Source organism: Astyanax mexicanus, chromosome 22 (genome assembly GCF_023375975.1).
Source record: "Astyanax mexicanus isolate ESR-SI-001 chromosome 22, AstMex3_surface, whole genome shotgun sequence".
Classification (NCBI taxonomy): Eukaryota; Metazoa; Chordata; class Actinopteri; order Characiformes; family Acestrorhamphidae; genus Astyanax; species Astyanax mexicanus.
Window position 1 is genome coordinate 2,821,493 of NC_064429.1, and position 17,905 is coordinate 2,839,397.

General features: G+C 39.2%; 1 protein-coding gene across 13 annotated transcripts in view; it reads right to left on the minus strand.

Moving 5' to 3' along the window:
* LOC103024189 (MLX interacting protein) overlaps positions 1-17,905 on the minus strand; it is a 57,314-nt gene that overhangs the window by 27,834 nt on the left and 11,575 nt on the right. For 3 of the 13 annotated variants that reach the window (XM_049470740.1, XM_049470736.1, XM_049470746.1), the window contains exons 2-12: positions 15,887-15,993; positions 15,713-15,801; positions 15,036-15,125; positions 13,333-13,377; positions 9,562-9,823; positions 8,085-8,174; positions 7,686-7,780; positions 6,019-6,526; positions 4,714-4,823; positions 4,259-4,391; positions 1,379-1,491 (exon numbers count right to left, since the gene is read on the minus strand). In XM_049470740.1, coding sequence (XP_049326697.1) covers positions 1,379-1,491; positions 4,259-4,391; positions 4,714-4,823; positions 6,019-6,526; positions 7,686-7,780; positions 8,085-8,174; positions 9,562-9,823; positions 13,333-13,377; positions 15,036-15,125; positions 15,713-15,801; positions 15,887-15,993 — 1,642 coding nt within the window. The remainder of the gene's footprint in view (positions 1-1,378; positions 1,492-4,258; positions 4,392-4,713; positions 4,824-6,018; positions 6,527-7,685; positions 7,781-8,084; positions 8,175-9,561; positions 9,824-13,332; positions 13,378-15,035; positions 15,126-15,712; positions 15,802-15,886; positions 15,994-17,905) is intronic. The other 10 variants (XM_049470745.1, XM_049470748.1, XM_049470742.1 and 7 more) reach the window with 7 other exon arrangements.

The window sequence follows — 17,905 nt, forward strand, 5'->3', positions numbered from 1 at the left end:
TCCGACTGTTGAGGAACAGTTCGGCGAAGAAGACTTCATATTTCAACAGGATCTTGCACCGGCTCATGCGGCAAAGTCGACCAAAGATTGGTTCACTAAAAAACAGCTTGAAGTTTTGGCATGGCCGGCCAACTCGCCTGACCTCAATGTCATTGAAAACCTTTGGGCCATCGTCAAGCGGAAAATTCGCGACAGAAAGCCTACTACGCTGGACCAACTGAAGCAGAACATCGCCACTGCCTGGGAAGCTGTGAGTGCGGAAACTTGCGACAAGCTGGTCAAATCGATGCCGCGGAGACTTCAGGCAGTCATACAAGCCAAGGGGGCAGCCACAAAATACTGAGAAAGTGATGATTGTAATTATAATAAAAATTATTCTAATTCAATGAAACGGTTTCTCCATTATTCTAATTCAATAAAACAACACTGTCACAGTTAAATGGCCTAAATGGGCCTTTTGGAAAGCTCAGCTGAGCAAATTTTTTTCCAGGTAACGAGTTCTGTGATTAGTCTAACGAGTAGGACAGGTGCGGTGAACACCTGATTTGCTTTCTGCACAAAAAATGCATTCAAAGAATTTCATGATTGCACTATTTCAAATTATTCTAATTCGTTGACCAGCACCTGTAAGTTTAGATCACCATCTCTAATCAATCTGTGTGCCTTTGTGTCATTAATGCCAGGGATGCAAAACATGCATTGTTTATTTAATCACTGTACTATACATATTTAATACACACACAAACACAGACCAGCCAACCTTGAAAAAAATTACAAATAAAAGTACAAATCCAACCCCCTCCGTCAGACAATTCACAGAAATTAGGATTTTGGGGAAAATGACATTTGTATTACTCGAAAATCTGCTTGTAAAAAGTCTTATATGGTACTTCTTAAAATAGTGATTACCCAATACATTAATGGAAACTATTTATTTAGGGCATTTTTTAATTCATTTAAAGCAAAATATTTTAAATTGCCAGTTAAAATATCAAACAGTGCATGTAATGTGTAAACCATGTGACCTACCAGATTTTTTAAGCTTTTATTAATGAGAGAGAGAAAGAAAGAGGGAGAGTTTGGATGAAAAGTGTGGATGACTGTAGCACTTCTATAAACAGCGTGAGTGGCCATGAATACACTTGCGCAGACAAACTTTGGATGACATGGTGAAATGCAAGATCAAACAATAAGCGTACTTATTGTTTAGCGTAAACATGGAAACATAGAACCGTTCAAGCGTACTACGAGGTCAGAGTGTGAACATGTTGGCAGGTTAATTAAACTGTGAGAGAATTCTGGATGCATGGACACAGACAGCATGGTACAGCTGGTATACATCCACTGGCAAATCACTAAAAGTGAAATCTGTAGGTACCTGGTTGCCCTCATTCTTTGGCAGGCCTGTGCTACTGCTTAGTGGAGACTGGGGGCTTGGCACCTGCTCAGCCCCTAGAGGCGATCCTTGACCTGAAGTTCGTCCATCTCTTGCTGAAAACATGACAGTGTGACATGTTATTACAGGATGTAAAACTAAAGATAGATATAAGACAGTTATGACACATCAATCAAGCATAACATTGCATATACACATATAGGACACGCTGTTTAAGCTATTTTTAGGACCCCACATAGCAGCTATTATTTGGGTGGTCTGTCATTCTCAGCACTGCACTGACGCTGACATGGTGGTGTTTATTGTGTTGTGCTGGCATGAGTCGATTAAACACAGCGGTGATGCTGAAGTTCTTAAAGGACCATTTAGGATTATATTTTTAGTAGTAAATGATAAAATGATCAAGGAAACATGCAAAGTTAAAGGACTGCTATCTGTTATCATCAAAGGTAAAGAAAGTAATTTCTAACTAGAACTGTGTAGTACATTACAGAAAACTGTGGTGTGGTCTCTGACTCCGCCTTCTGCTTATTCTCCAACACACATTCCCCACCCCTGGGGTTGCCAAGTTTAAAAACACAACAGCAGGCCATAAGCCATGGAAACTTGCAAGCGGGCTAGTTCAGCTCAAATCTTAGCTGCTACTCAGCATAAAACCCAGTGGACATTTTTTGGGTGTAATGGACATAGCTTAACTGATCGTTATCAGTTTGTGAAGGTAAATGATATACCTTCCAGTTATACTAAGGTAAGATATGAAATTCCACAAGGCTCTGTCTTAGGACCGTTATTATTTCATTTTAAAATGATTTATTATTTATTTTTAAAGTCATCAGAAAACATGGTGTTAATTTTCACTGTTGCGGATGACACACAGCTCTTCATATCAGCCAAACCTGATGACAGAGTGAGATTAAAGAAAATTGAGGATTGTATAAAAGATGTGAAATTATGGATGTCTCAGAACTTTCTCCTATTAAATAGTGATAAAACAGAAGTTCTCCTATTAGTCCTCAAAGCTGCTAGAAATAAATTATAAGACTTAATGTTAAACCGAGCCGACTTCTCCGTCACGCATGGTTCAGCAGCTAAAAACCTTCGCTTTATTATAGATTCAGATCTAGCATTCAATAAACACATATCTAATGTTACTAGAACAGCTACACCAAGAAATGCCTTATCCCTGCAGAAAAATTAGTCCATGCCTTCATTACCTCAAGGCTAGATTATTGTAATGCGCTACTGTCTGGATGTTCCTGCAGTAACTTAAATAAACTTCAGCTAGTTCAAAATGCTGCAGCCAGGGTCCTTACTAAAACTACAAAATTTGAGCATATTAGTCCAGTCCTGTCAGCACTGCACTGCTTCCAGTTAAATTCCACATAGACTATAAAATTCTGCTGTTAACGTATAAAGCAATCTCAGGGTGCTGGTTTCTTAGTAGTTCCTAAAATTCAGAGGAGCTCTGCAGGAGGAAGAGCTTTCTCTTATAAAGCGCCTCAACTCTGGAATAATCTCCCCCAATATGTTCAGGACTCAGACACAGTCTCAATCTTTAAGTCTTTAAGACTGAAAACTTACTTGTTTAGTTTAGCTTTTGGTAATTAATGTTTTTCCCTTTAGATAAGGCTGCAGATTCAGGGGTTCATGGACAGAGGGAATTGTGGGTAAATTGAGATGCTGGTGCTGTTGTTCTCCCACTGCACACGGTCACTCAGGTTTGTGGAGGGTGGAGTGGGTGGATGCCGGTTTTTCAGGGAGCCTCCGTGTCTATGTTACCTTCTGGCTCTCTGCCTTTAGTTAGGCTGTTTTATTCAGTTCTGCCGGAGTCATTTGCCACACTCTGATAATGTTTTATATTCTCTGTTTTACATAAATCCAGTTAAAACTAATTCCATCTCTGTGCCTTCCTCCGAGTTACTGACCAATGAATGTTGGATGTTGGTTCTCATGCCCCCTGTCCGGCAAGACTGATGGAAGTTTATAAAGTCAGCTCTTCTCCATCACCCACTGCAGATCAGCTGCTCATCATCCAGTTTTGCAACATGCCTCAGACTAGTTGCTTACTCTCCACTAGAGATTGCATCCAAACTTACATGAACACAAACTGCTTTCCTTACTGGCGCTGCTATACTCCTGAATATATTAGACCTATATGGATGTATAATGACTTTTTAAAATTAATTTAAAAGCCGTTTGACCAGTGGTAGGATGGTCCCCTCTTATATATGAGTCTTGGTCCTCATAAGGTTTCTTCCTCCTCCTGCAGCTCTGAGGGAGTTGCCTCCGCGCTCACTGGGGGTTCTGTGTTCTGTATTTTTATTTTTAAAGGTTTTGGCTGATTCTTTGTCCTGTGATCACATTTCTGTAAAGCTGTTTTGTGACATCAGTTGTAAAATGCACTATTCAAATAAATTTGATTTGATTTGAAGCCAACTAGGTAACTATGGACCAAGTTACAGAACAATCTAGAATGGGTTACAACATTGCTTGCCATGGTGATTGAACTAGTTGCATTAATTTGTGTAGGTTGACCCTCTGCAGCATCAGAGGACAACAAACACAAACTGTGCAGCAACAGATGAGATCCTGTCTCTTACTTTACATCAACACAATGTTTAAAAACTCCAACAGCACTGATGTGTCTGTACCACTCATATCAGCAAGAACACACTTAACAACACCATGCCAGTGTCACTGCAGTGCTGCGAATGATTCACCACACAAATAAGACCTGATCTGTGGTGGTCTTGTTGGTTTCTGATAAGGACAGAAGGAAAGGAGAATAAAGAAAGTATGTAGAGAAACAGAAGGACTGAAATGTGATCTCAGTTATTTTTGGCTTTAGAAATGAAAACTAACCAGTAAAGAGAATCTCATTTGCTGAAGATGGTGCTGGGCTCATGATACTAGAAGCACTTAAGGCTGTTTCCTCCTTAGGAACAATAAGCTGAGGGGATTTCTGACTCTGTGTGAGTATATGAAACCCAGGCCCCTAGAACACAAAGAAGAAGAAAAACAGAGATTAGTACATTATTTACCTTGCTTTTGATGTTCAGAAAGACTTTAATTAATCTAATGTTACTATCAGATACAGTTGTTTTGTTATTAATTTATTTATGATTTTATTTCTAATTTTTCCCATTTTCTCCCCAATTTTGCACAGCCAATTACCCAACCCACTGAATTAGGACTCGCCCTTTCACTAGTGATGCCCCAACACACCAGGAGGGTGAAGACTAACACATGCTTCCTCCGAGACATGTGAAGTCAGCCAATCCAGAAGTATTTAGTTATCATAGAACATGATCACTCACACGTGGAATACTGGATGAGGTGATGACCATGCCTGTAGTAGGGACCACATCAGTGGGTTTTAGTGAGGGTGGAGTGACAAATACAGCACCAGCAGGTCCTGGAAAGGGAGCTTATAAATGTACACATATACAACAGTGCTTAATGTGCATACTTTAATTAAAATATAACACAACACATGGCTGAATTATACTAACCAAACAGCTTCCAAAATGATTATTACAGTACAGGCGTACAATAAAGCAGTTTTAGTTTACCTTTACAAATATACTTAATCCATATTGTAATTAACTAATTAAACTTTTATTTATATAGAACTTTCGACAAAAGACTGCACAATATATGAAGCACCTTTGATAGAATTATATATACATATTGTTGAGGATGTCAAACAAATAGTTCTGGCTGATGATGTGTGAGCCCAACCCCCCTGGTCTTGTACGCGTTTCTGGTGATCATTTTACCCTTTGGTAAAAGAAAATTTTACATCCCCCCCCCCAAAAGGCAAGAAGCAAGTTCAAATCAAAATCATAACCATTTATTTCACTTTTTATCTCTAATTTCTGTGTTCCTACTAAAAAACTATGGTTTTCTATGGTTTCTATAGTCCGAATCAGTTAAGTTCCTTTACATGGAGTGTTTTCTCTCTCAGTCACCAAAATGCAGATCTACAAACGAATAAACGATCTACAAACGCAAAACGTTCTGTCATCTGATTGGTCAGAGACGTCTCGCACAGAAGCAAGAAAGTAAATTAGCAAAAATGTGATGCATGGCGCAGATGTACACACGGTAAAAGGAGCTGTGTGGACGTAAGCGGCGAGCAATGCCGTGTTTAGTGTGGAACAGATTAGCATGGAATAGTAGGAGAACTGGATTTATTTAGTAACTTTATTAATTATCTGGGTAAAAAAAATCAGGTTAAACTGCATCTGAAGAGCAATTTAGCTTAAACCTGAGGAGTATATTTGATAGTTGGAACACATTTTCACCACAAATGCTGCTCCAGATTCCTTCAGACCCGGACTAGTTAAATGTTAACCAGACCAAACAGTGCTGGTGTGGGATAATTACAGTCACTTGTTTTCCTGTTGCCTTTTTTTCTATTCTGGATCTAGACTTTCTGCCTGAATAACCACCGAACATGAAACTGCGGTTTTGTTTACGGTCCCACCGGTACGGGTTTTTTTTAAATAGCCACAATTGTGCAGATTTATACATTTTACTTTCTGTGAAGTGTGCCTAATCTCCTGGTCAGCAGAATTCTGAATCAGCTAGGTCAGCTAGTTTCTGAGGAAAGAACTCACCGGTCAGAACGAGCTGGGATGTTGAATTAGCAGGGGCAATGTTCACATGGCGGGTCTTTTTGCTGGACAGCGAGGGCTGGATGGGTCGGGGTAAAGCAAAGTTCTGAGGCTGAGGAGGTAAAGAGGCACAGGGTGGGGGTGCAGGCCCGGGCGGGGGCTGAGATGGATGAGAGGGGACAGCGGAGAGGGAGGAGAAGTTTGACCTGTGGCTGGTAGCGGCAGCACTGGGAGTAACAGTGGAGGAGGCAGTGTGCGTGACCACCGACGGAGAGGGACTGCTTTGGGCGGACTGGGGCAGACTGCTTACAGGCTGAGGGAGTGTGACCACAGTCTGACACTGCAGAGAGTGAGGGGCTGAGGATGCTAACGGTCCTGTGAACAGAGGCATGTAGTTCTGCTGGTAGGACGGGTCAACAGAGCTAATATTGTCTTGATTAGGTATTGAAGGAGTGGGCAGTGAGATGGATGGAAGTTCCGGAGGGAGATGTATGGGTGACATCAAGGACGTCTGCAGTGATGAACACACAGGTAAGGTATTAAGCACACAATGCAATAAATGTCATCTGTATTGGTTTACTATATTTTCAAAATATTTTTGTAAATGATGATCAATTTGTATGCTGATTAGCTACAATTTGACTGTCAATTTTAACAGAGAAAGCAAGGATGGGTTAGAGGTAAAATGCACCAACATTTCAGCCACCAAATTGGCTTAGAATTTTTAAAAACACATTAGAGAGTAAATGCTTTACAAATTACCATATTTTTCGCACGATAAGGCTCAACTAAAAATCGTTTAATGTTCCCAAATTCGTGCCTTATAATCCAGTGCACCTTATGTATTTTACCAGTCAGGTATTAAGGAGCAGTAAAGACACTCTGCTGAAGTACAGAGTTATACAGGAGTATCAGTTTAGTTCTTCAGCAGTATTAGCATTACCCGCTACTCGCTAACTTTTTCGCCAATCAGAGGTGATTATTAACAGCCAGTAGCCTGCGCGCTTACCTTATGGAAATAAGCTACGTGGAACGAACAACTAGCTAATATTGCCCTGGTTTACCAAAACACTTAGGGTTTCTCAGTGTAGCGCTGACAGGCGGCAATAGTCGCTAACCGCAGCTAGCACTAGTGATTAGCTGCTAATGCTAATGCTGCTACACCCAGCCTAATTGGAAGTAAACGGAAATCCATTACTCACCCAGCGGCGAGACTGTTTGACTATTCCTAACTATTATCACATAATGCGCCTTATAATCCAGTGCACCTTATGTATGAAAATAGACGTTATATTCCGGTGCTCCTTTATAGTGCCGAAAAATGGCAATGAGAATAAAATGAAAAAATTTGAATAAAAAAAAAAAACACAATGTTAGTCTTTTTTTCTTGTATGTACTAATCATTACCAGCCTGTTTAAACAGGCATAAGACATAATTGTTGGGTTTAAGCCAAAATTGGTGCAAATCTGGTGTAGTTATTAATTAATATCTACTGTGTTAATTAATAGGTGAGAGTGAGAGTGAGAGTCTGAACATAAAAAAATCTTAAACAAATTGCTAAACCGTTCCACAGCTGCCTTTTATATCTATTTTACGGAAAAAGAGCACAGGCAGAACTAACAACCTTGCCTTAGACGTCCAGGAGGGAAGTGAGTTGTGTAGGTGTTACCTGTGCTTGGGTGCTGATGCTGGGTAAAGGAGTGGTGGTTGGGGCAGTGGGGGAGGTGGAGGGGTACACTGGCTGACGCAGAGCGTGAAATAGATCTGGTTAAGAGGAAAAGGGAAGAAGGGTCAATTCAGATGGCTAATTTTGTGCTAATGCACCACTGAAGTGCTGCTACTCTTGGAATTATTTTATTTGACTTCTGAGTGGGGTTATTTTAAAGAATGTGAAAAATCAGGTTCTCTCAGTTAAATCAGTTAGAAATCTGTACATATTTCACATAATTCAAACCATAACAAAATAAATACCACATCACATATTTTGTACAGTAACAGCAGGATGCCTAACATGAAAACACATGCAAATCACCCAACAACCGAGTTAACAATCTGAATCTGGTTTTACCTTGAAGAGGCTCAAAGGTGTCCATGAAGTCCAGGTTAGGCTGTAGTGGGATGAGACCTGGCTGAATCATGTCTGCATTACCTGCATGTGCTGAAAGGACAGGAAGGTAGAGGGCATGAGGAATGACAGTGCAGAAAGTGGAACACTGAGTAGTACACTGAGATGTTTGTGGTAAATTACGTTAAATCATTAAAAATGCCACAATCTTTCCAACATCTAAATATTTTAATAATTTTTAAATGTCAGCTTTTTTGGGCTTGAGATAAAAATATTACACAAAGACTGTGAATTTCAAACTGAGTTTTCTTTAAAAACATTATTACATTATATATACACATATACATATGCTACACTATAGCATTACATATCAAAACAAAATTAACGCAAAAACACAGTTTTGAGAGAAAAAAAAATCTAAATAAATTAATACAATTTTCTCTCATTGGTTAAAGGGCCCCGGGTTCAGCTCTAGCTCTCCCCTGGTTCAGCTCTAGCTCTCCCCGGGTTCAGCTCTAGCTCTCCCCGGGTTCAGCTCTAACCCCCCGGGTCCATCTCTAGCTCTCCGGGTTCAGATCTAGCTCTCCAGGGTTCAGCTCTAGCTCTCCCCTGGTTTAGCTCTAGCTTTACCTGGGTTTAGCTCTAGCTTTACCTGGGTTTAGCTCTAGCAGACCAGGTTTACCTCTAGCTCTCCGGGTCTAGCTCTAGCTCCCCGGGGTCAGTTCTAGCTCTCCGGGTCTAGCTCTAGCTCTCAGGGTTTAGCTCTAGCTCTCCGGGGTCAGCTCTAGCTCTCCGGGGTCAGCTCTAGCTCTCCGGGGTCAGCTCTAGCTCTCCGGGGTCAGCTCTAGCTCTCCGGGGTCAGCTCTAGCTCTCCGGGTCTAGCTCTAGCTCTCAGGGTTTAGCTCTAGCTCTCCGGGGTCAGCTCTAGCTCTCCGGGGTCAGCTCTAGCTCTCCGGGGTCAGCTCTAGCAGTACAGGGTTTAGCTCTAGGAGTACAGGGTTCAGCTCTAGCTCTTCCGGGTTTAGCTCTAGCAGTACAGGGTTTAGCTCTAGCTCTCCAGGTTTAGCTCTAGCAGACCAGGTTTAGCTCTAGCTCTCCGGGTTTAGCTCTAGCTCTCCCTGGGTTCAGCACTAGCAGACCGGGTTTAGCTCTAGCAGACCGCAGACCGTGTTTAGCTCTAGCTATCCTCAGGTTCAGCTCTAGGTCTCCCCGGGTTCAGTTCTTGCTCTCTGTGTTTAGCTCTAGCTCTCCTCGGGTTCAGCTCCAGCTCTAAAATGGCAGATTTTTTTTTATTTTTTAATACTATGTGAAGCACAAATTATTTTATGTAGTATTCTTACTTTTTTGTTTGCATACAATCACTGTTTCTGTTACATAAAGAATCTACTAGAAGAGAGAGTAAAGCCATTGTTCAGGCTGATTACTCAGGTTTTACTGAGTTTTTATGTTTATCAGTAACAGTAAGAAGTTACTTCCTTACCAATCTCTCTGGGATTAGGCCAAGCCACTGGCTGGTGAGAGGCCAGCGTTGAAAAGAGCGTGTCTGAAAACTCTGACATCAGGACATCCATGTCAAAGATGGGGTCCATCTCCATGGGGGTAGGTGAGTCACGGCTTCTCCGGGAGCCACGGCGACCGCCTCCCGCCAACTCCTCATCCTGGCAGAAGGGGATGCAGAAGGGCATACGGAAGGGGGTGTCGGGTCGTACTTCTCCAAAAAGCGAAAACTGCTCCTCTGCCCCCTTTATAGGAGGGCAAAAAGGCAACAGGCAAGCCAGGTCAGTCAACAAACACGGGGGTCATGCAAAGCACAATGCACAGAGTTGACACAAATACAGCCTCTGAAATAAATACATTTCATATCTCCACTGAAGAATTTTACTGAATATTTCAGAACAGAAAAATGTATCTTTAACAAGTGGAGAATTAGAAAAAAAAACTATAATTCTATTAAACCATTTGTATTAAACCTGCAAATAGCTTATATACCTAATCATGAGGCAGTAACAGTGTTCAACTTTTGGGCATAAGCATATGTTGACACTATGTGTTAATAACAAAGAACAAAAAGCATCAATACAACAATTTAGTTCAGCAAAAATGCACATTATGACACACTGGGGTTGTTTTTTAGACCACACTTATTTATGACAATTTAGGCCTGGCTAAAGATTAAATCTTAATGGCAGGAGAATAGAGATATTCTACTTTTTGATTATAAAGAAGTTTTACTAATCCTTCCAAGCTGTTAATTTTGTTTACATACAGTATAGAAGCAAAAACATCTGGGAACATCATTTAAAAGCAACCTTTTCCTTTGGCAAACAAGAAGACTGTATATATATATACATATATATATATACATATATATATATATATATATGTATATATATATATATATATATATATATATATATATATATATATATATATGAGTGATTGAATATATACTGTTGTGTGTACATGTCACTGATTAAATATGCGCTACACCGCGCTGAACTTAGTTCAGAATCAGCTTCTTATCACTGGTAACGCCGCGGCTTTCCTCTCCCTCATTCCCGCAGCTTCACAGCGCTGCTGTAAACAGTGCATAGACTTCAATAGCGGAGCAAAGCGCGCTGCGAAACGAGTCATTGGATAAATGCTGGGCTTTGTCCCGCCCATCGGACGCTCAGCGTCTCTGGGGGTCTATGGGGCAGGAAAATTTACCTGCATTTTTTTCCTTTACCAACTTTAAAGATGTTGCGTAATGTTTTTTTTACTGATCATTTTATGTTTATTCATGTCATAGCATTGTTTTTATGTAATTGTTCAATGTAAAGAATGGGTACCTTTTTGTTGTGTAGTGAAAACTTGAAAATAATGCCTTTTGTTTACCAAAAAAATAAATCTCAGGGAGAGTAGAATTTACGTAAAAATAAAACTACATATGTTAAGATGTAGGCCGAAATTGAGATTCCCCTCCTTGAAAGACCAGCATCCACCACTGATATATATATATATATATATATAAATAAATATGTAGAATGGTCACTTTGTTTAATTGTAACAGTTAGTTTTAAACAGGATTTTTTTTTATAAAAATGCATGGATTTTTACCCAAGTCAAAAGTATTAACAAATGTAATGTGACAAAAAAAGGAAAAAAGAAAATCATTAATGTGTTTACTGAGAACAACCATAAAACCATTCTATTGCTAGTGGAAAAAGTGAACACTCAAACTCCCATACAAGAACAATACAGGTATGTGAGCTAGTGCTGCACCAAAAATAGCTGTCTGTGGATCTACAATCAAAAATTGTTGATTTACATTAAGCTCAACAGAGTTACAAAGTGATTACTACAAACAAACAATCAACAAATGGAAGCAAATTGGGACTGATGCTACTTTGCCAAGAAGTCATTACCATTAAATTATCATCCTGACCATAAAGCATGGTGGAAGAAATTTGGGCTGCTTTGATGCATTAGGGTCTGGCCAGCTTAGAATCATTAGTGCAAAGGTGAATATCCAAGGGCATCAAAAAATTCTATGTGATACTGTGAGAGTGTGTGTACATCAGATAAACTCTGTAGAAGTTGGGTGACACGACAATGCCCCCCAAAATACTGGAGCAAGTCCACAACAGAATGGCTTAAGAAAAACAAATCTGCCTTTTGCATTGGCCAATCACAGCCCAGATCTCAGATGAACTGGCTTGAAGAGAGACAAACTTGAGGCTTCCAGTACGGAGCAAAAGCAGCTCTGCAGGAAGAATGGGCTAAAACTCCTCCTGTGAGTTTAAGGGCTGAATTAGTGTGTTCACTAAACACCTTATTATGTTAGGTACACTGCCTGGCCAAAAAAACGTGCCACCTGGATTTAAGTAAGTAAATGATGTGGGGTTGATGCTGCAGTTGGTCTGCAGGTTTAGGTTCAGCAACAGTATGTGCTGAAAGAATGAGGTCAGCTGACTACCTGAATATACTGAATATAGACCAGATTATTCCATCAATGGATTTATTCTTTCCACAGACATATTCCAAGATGACAACATCAGGATTCATGGGGCTGGAATTAAAAAAAAAGTGATTCAGGGAGCATGAGATCATCATTTTCACACATGGATTGTTTTGGTTTGCAAAACTGGATTGTAATAAATCTTGTGACATTGCAGAAGCTTTTAGAAACAATGCCACAGTGAATGTGTGCTGCAATCAAAGCTAAAGGCAGTCCAATCAAATATTAGAGTTTGACCTTTTTTTGGTGGTGACTTTTTTTTTGGCCAGGCAGTGGAGATTTCAATACCCTTGATTGGATGATCAAATTTATGCAGAAAAACATGAAATTCCATAGAATTCATATACTTTTACTTGCCACTGTATTTTCTATTTGGCTTAGCTATAACATCAAACATCTGTGATGACATTTCAAACCTGCCAATTCCTTTACCTTTTGAATGGTAAATATGAAAGTGAAACATTTAAGGAAGCAACTATGCATGCAGTGTGAAGATCTGGTAGTAGGGGTAGGAATCTGTATAGTAGCATTACACAGCATTTCAGTTCCTACTTCCTGCTACAACATGGTATTGTAATGATTTAACAACAGAGCTCACTAAAACATACCTGTGTTTTAGACAAACAAGTCAGCAAGTCACAGTTAGAAGCTAAATAATCAGAAAGACCAAATGTGTTCTATACCCTGCCCAAGCACATCAGCGTGCCACATTTACAGGTTTCCTGACAGAAACACAAGCATATCTACTGTTTCAGGCATAAGAATTTTCCTTCACAACGTTCTGTATATAAAAAGTACAATTTTCCAAATCACTTTAGAACTATTTAAAATCTAAGAACCAAGAGAAGACCTGTCAGAAAGATAAACTACAAGATAATGTGCATTTCAAACAAAAAGTGTAGTTGTATCTACTTTATATGTGGTGTTAGGTGAAATGTGAGGGAAGACCAGCAGTGGAGTCAACCCACTTTTCTTTTTCCTTTTAAATAGGTTTTCTTTTGGTCTGTCAAAAGAAAGAAGACGCTGTACAAGACCATGAAAAGACCATGAATATGTAACACATGCAAAAAGCAAAAGCCTTTGTTTACACAAGCCAAGAAACTGCATTACATCATTCAAATTTTGAATACAAGACTATTAGTACAGACACACTAAGCACCACACAATAATCACACTGCATCCTCACAATTCATAATTCATTACAATACATTATTATAAAACTTCTTTTCATAAACACGAAAGAAATACAACTACCTTGAGGAGGCTGGAGAGATCATCGTCCTTGTGCTTCTGTAACTGTAAAAAAAATAACAACTTCACTTCAATTAAACTAAACAAAATTACCATTCTGTATTTTTACACTATGAGGCGCACTTAAAATCCTTTAATTTTAACAATTTTTTTTCTGTGCATTTAATAATATATATAATATATAATATATAATAATAATATAAATAATCTGCTGGAACTACAGCATTAATGTATATAGTTCTCCAGCACCGGGGACAGAGTAGCATTAGCATTAGCTGCTTACCACTATTTCAGAGTTCAGCATTATCGCCCAGCAGCCTGCTGTTATTCCCAGATAGCACTGCTGGAGCAGCATTAGCCGCTAACCGCATAATTGACAATAGTAAGAAACAAGGTTGTCCCACAGTAATCCAGGGTTTTTGAACCATTTTAAAAGTCAAATTTACTTTTTAAGGCCTCAGTAAATATAATTTAAGACCCAAAAATGTAGTCATATTTTTTAAATTATTATTTCTTAATTTCATATTTTCGAAAATCAAAACTTAGCTTTTCCCATTTGTTTTTTTTTTTCCTTTAAATTCTGTCCCCTTGTGATGCAGAACAGAGCCAACATATGTAAGTTGCATTACGTTACAACACATTAAATTGCATGTAGAAAGCAAAAAAAGAAAAACGAAAGAACATTTAAAGCAGTCTCCATTATACATTATAAACAAGTTCAAAATTAAAAGCCTGTCCTAAGCCAATCATTTGAAAATTATGTACATAACTGTTTGCAAAACAGCCAAACTCTTAACAAGACAAACCAATAAACAGAGGTCAATTGAGGTAAAAAAAAAAAAGATCAATTAATTGTGTTGTTCATAATACTAATGCTACTACTAACACCACTGCTACTGCTACTACTAATAATAATAATAATACTGAAAAAACTAAGTATCTTCTCTATAAATAAATATCAGTGTCCGTTTATCATTATCTGAACACATAAAACAAACTAATAAAGCGAGCAGATTTTGGTTTGTACCCCGGATAAGGTGTGAGGCCCCATTGGTATTAACCATGCACAAAGGGGGTCTCCAACTGAAATGTTTGAGAACCACAGTTGTAAAATGCAGCCTAAAATTATTTGTTATTTATTATAGTCTTAGTTAAGACTTACTTTGACCTTCCAGTAAGCTAGCTTGCTGAAAACGTTAGCCGTCCTTAACTTTAGTCCTCTCCCTGATAACCTTAGCAAGCTCGCCTTAAACAGGCGCTTTGGACTTGGCCGGTCTCATCCACAGTCTACGAGCTCATTAATACCATTAATTCATAAATAAAGTGCATCGGATTATAAGGCACACTGATGATTTTTGGGAACATTAAAGGATTTTAAGTGACCATTATAGTGTTTTTGTCAGACATTTGCAGGACCTAAACAGTCTAAACACATGTAGTTCTGCAGCTATTAGTAAGTGTTTTTACTAATGTATGCAATTGACATTTTATTGGACATTTAAGTTTTTAACATTTATATTAACACAATAAAATATTTCAAATAAATCCCTGTAAAGAACAAGATTGTATTACAGAGACTTCATAATGCCCCTGAGCATGAGAACATAAAGCAGCATGTGTGTGTGCAGTTAAAAAGACATACAACATATTGCACTGCTCTTCCCATCAGAGATTTTTATAATTTGTGTATGTTAAAATCTTACCCTTTTCTTGAAGTATGTTCTCCATTTATGGTACTCTCTAAGAACGATTTCAATCCTTCTCTTCCAGTACTTTCCTTCTGTTGCTATTGCCTTGAAAAGGTTGAGGTTGAAAACAGAGTAGGGAAACTTAATGATAATAATCAATAAATATTGATTAAGCAGTTAATAACAGGAAAAAAATAAACAGTTTATTTAAAATAATGGGTTTTTTAAATGTTTGTATGAAACTGCCCATCAATCCAATTTTATCCCCCATTTTACTCATTTCCAATTTCCATCCACTACTTCGGACTCTTCATATCACATGATGCTACCAGTGCTGGGAGGTTAAAGGCTGGCTTCCTCTGAATCACATGAATCCAGCCAACCACTTCTTTACAAATAGAAAGCTGAGCAACTGCCAATCACACTGAGTAATGAGGGGGAGAGGAAGGGCCATTCTACCACACTGTTCTTTAATCCTGGTCAAGGCATCCACCTGCCCAGCACATTTTAGAGGATTACCTGCTATAACACATCCACTATAACTCTGAAAGAGCTTGTAAAAGAGTTGATCGGGACCAGGATTGAAGAAACCTTTATTAACCTAAATCCCAACTAATTAATCTTAAGCATAAACAAAAAATCGAAACAAAAATGCAGGCCAAAACAGTCAGTCTTTTTCTTTTCTTTTTTACCTCAGTTGGTCGATGGACTCCCGAGTCCATGGTCCCATCTAAAGGTGTAACAAAATGGCAAACAGGATTTTCTCTCTTCTCCACATCTGCTTAAATAAAAATATTAAGGTCATTTTGATTGATGCATGGAGAAAAAAGGATAAACTGTATGAAATTAATGCATTCGGTCCTTACATTGAATGTACCAAGCTCTCCAGATAGCATTGTTGAGGCGAATCTTGTCCCGCCACAACAGTTTGAGGCCTTTGAAGTTCTTCCATTTCGGTGACACCAACCTTCCACTGATAAAGAAGACACAACAATAGACAGGTAAAGATCACATGAATAAGGGGGTGCTATTATGCACTCTATTCCTTAGCCCTATAGTTCTATACTACCACAGTACTATAGACTCAGTCCATCACTTTCAATGCTTCCATCACCAGGAGAGTGAAGACAACATGCCTCCTCAGATATATATATAAAGTAATTCCAGCAAACACGTTTGGAGAAAAAGGCCAGATCCCCAGTTTTGATACTGTGTTAGCCAGCATCACAGAGAGAGTGAGGTGTGGACAGAGCAGCATCCTTTCCATCCAGAGACAGCATGGTTATTTAATGCTACCTGTGCTCTGAGAGAAAAGGTCGTCATGTGCTTCCACTGAGGGCTAATGTGCACTCCATTCCTCAGCCCTATAGTACTTTAATTTAATATAGCCTATTATCTAGCGCTGGGTGGTATGCCGGTTCATTCGGTATACTGCGGGGGGAACTACAACCGGTATGCATTTGTCTTAGTGCTGGACGATATGGCCAAAATTTATATCACGATATATTCCTTAAATTTCGGTCGATACGATATAATTTCGATATTGATATAAATACTTTGAAGGCCTCAGAAAACTGCTAAGAAGCCCTGCAATCCCTGCAGCACTGCGAATTTAAATTATTATATAACTGTGTATTTGCACTTTTTGTATTGCTGGCATCAGATACCCTCATTATATGCACATCTATCTATCTACCTATCTACCTATCTATCTATCTATAAATCTATCTAATGGAAATCTGTACCTACTACTGTCTGAAAATTTAATTTAAGCCTTTGAAACCTCCTTTCACAAAAACTTTAATACTTTAGAAATAAAAGTAGTCAAAATAAATGAATGCTCAATATTATTTGCATATAGCAAAATAATAACATGACATCCCTGTCAAACATAAGCCTATATAACTATTACCAATAAAAATAACTTTAAATTACAACAGAGGCCGAGCTTCTTATTCTTTGTGAACAAATTTAACAGATTAAAACAAGTGTTTCAACTAGGATATAGAATACAAGAAGCCTTTATATACATAAAAGCAACAAGATTTTCCCGTCAAATAAACAAACCTACAGGCTTTATCAACTATGAATAACTTAGTTACAACATAAGCTATAAAAGTGCTTCAGTCAGTATAAGAAAAATACTGTCTGTAGTGGAGTTGCTTGAAGTGGTGGAACAGATTAGATGTATTAACATTACCGCTGCTGGTCGGCTGCACTCTCCGGCACAATTTGCAGCAAAGCGGCAAGGGAGCGGACCCGCGGCCGAGCGAGGGTACCCGCGGCCGGCCTCGAGGATCCGGGGCCGACCGAATCGAGTCTACCTTAGCCTTGGATCCGCTCGTCCCGGCTCCGTTTGGCTCCAGCGCGAGATATATGTGCTGAGTAGCGAAGCGGACCCGAGCCTAGCCATTTTAACCTAGCCTTGCCTAGCCTAGCCTATTTGGCTACGTGCCTGTGTGGTTACGTCATCACGCACTGACGTAGCCCAGCTACGGGGGCTGAATGTGTTGAGCTCTGGGGCGAGCTGACGCCAGTAAAAAACGCCTGTCCGTGATTCTAATACATATCGCTATACCACAAAACTGATATCACCGTTATTGAAACATTTCTTATCGCGATAAATACCGATATCGAATTATTGTCCAGGCCTAATTTGTCTCAAACCACCATACCTCTAAAAGGCGCTGCGGAGCGCCGGGCGAAACAGAACCGTCAAAGAAAAACACCCAGCTCTGTGGAGTCAAACGCTTGTCTAGCTCTTTCCTACCTGGAGAGAAATCAGTATCCCAGTAAAATAGAGCCGTAACTACAGCCCTTTTAAATATTACATTACATTACATTTGGCAGACGCTTTTGTCCAAAGCGACTTACAAGTAAACACA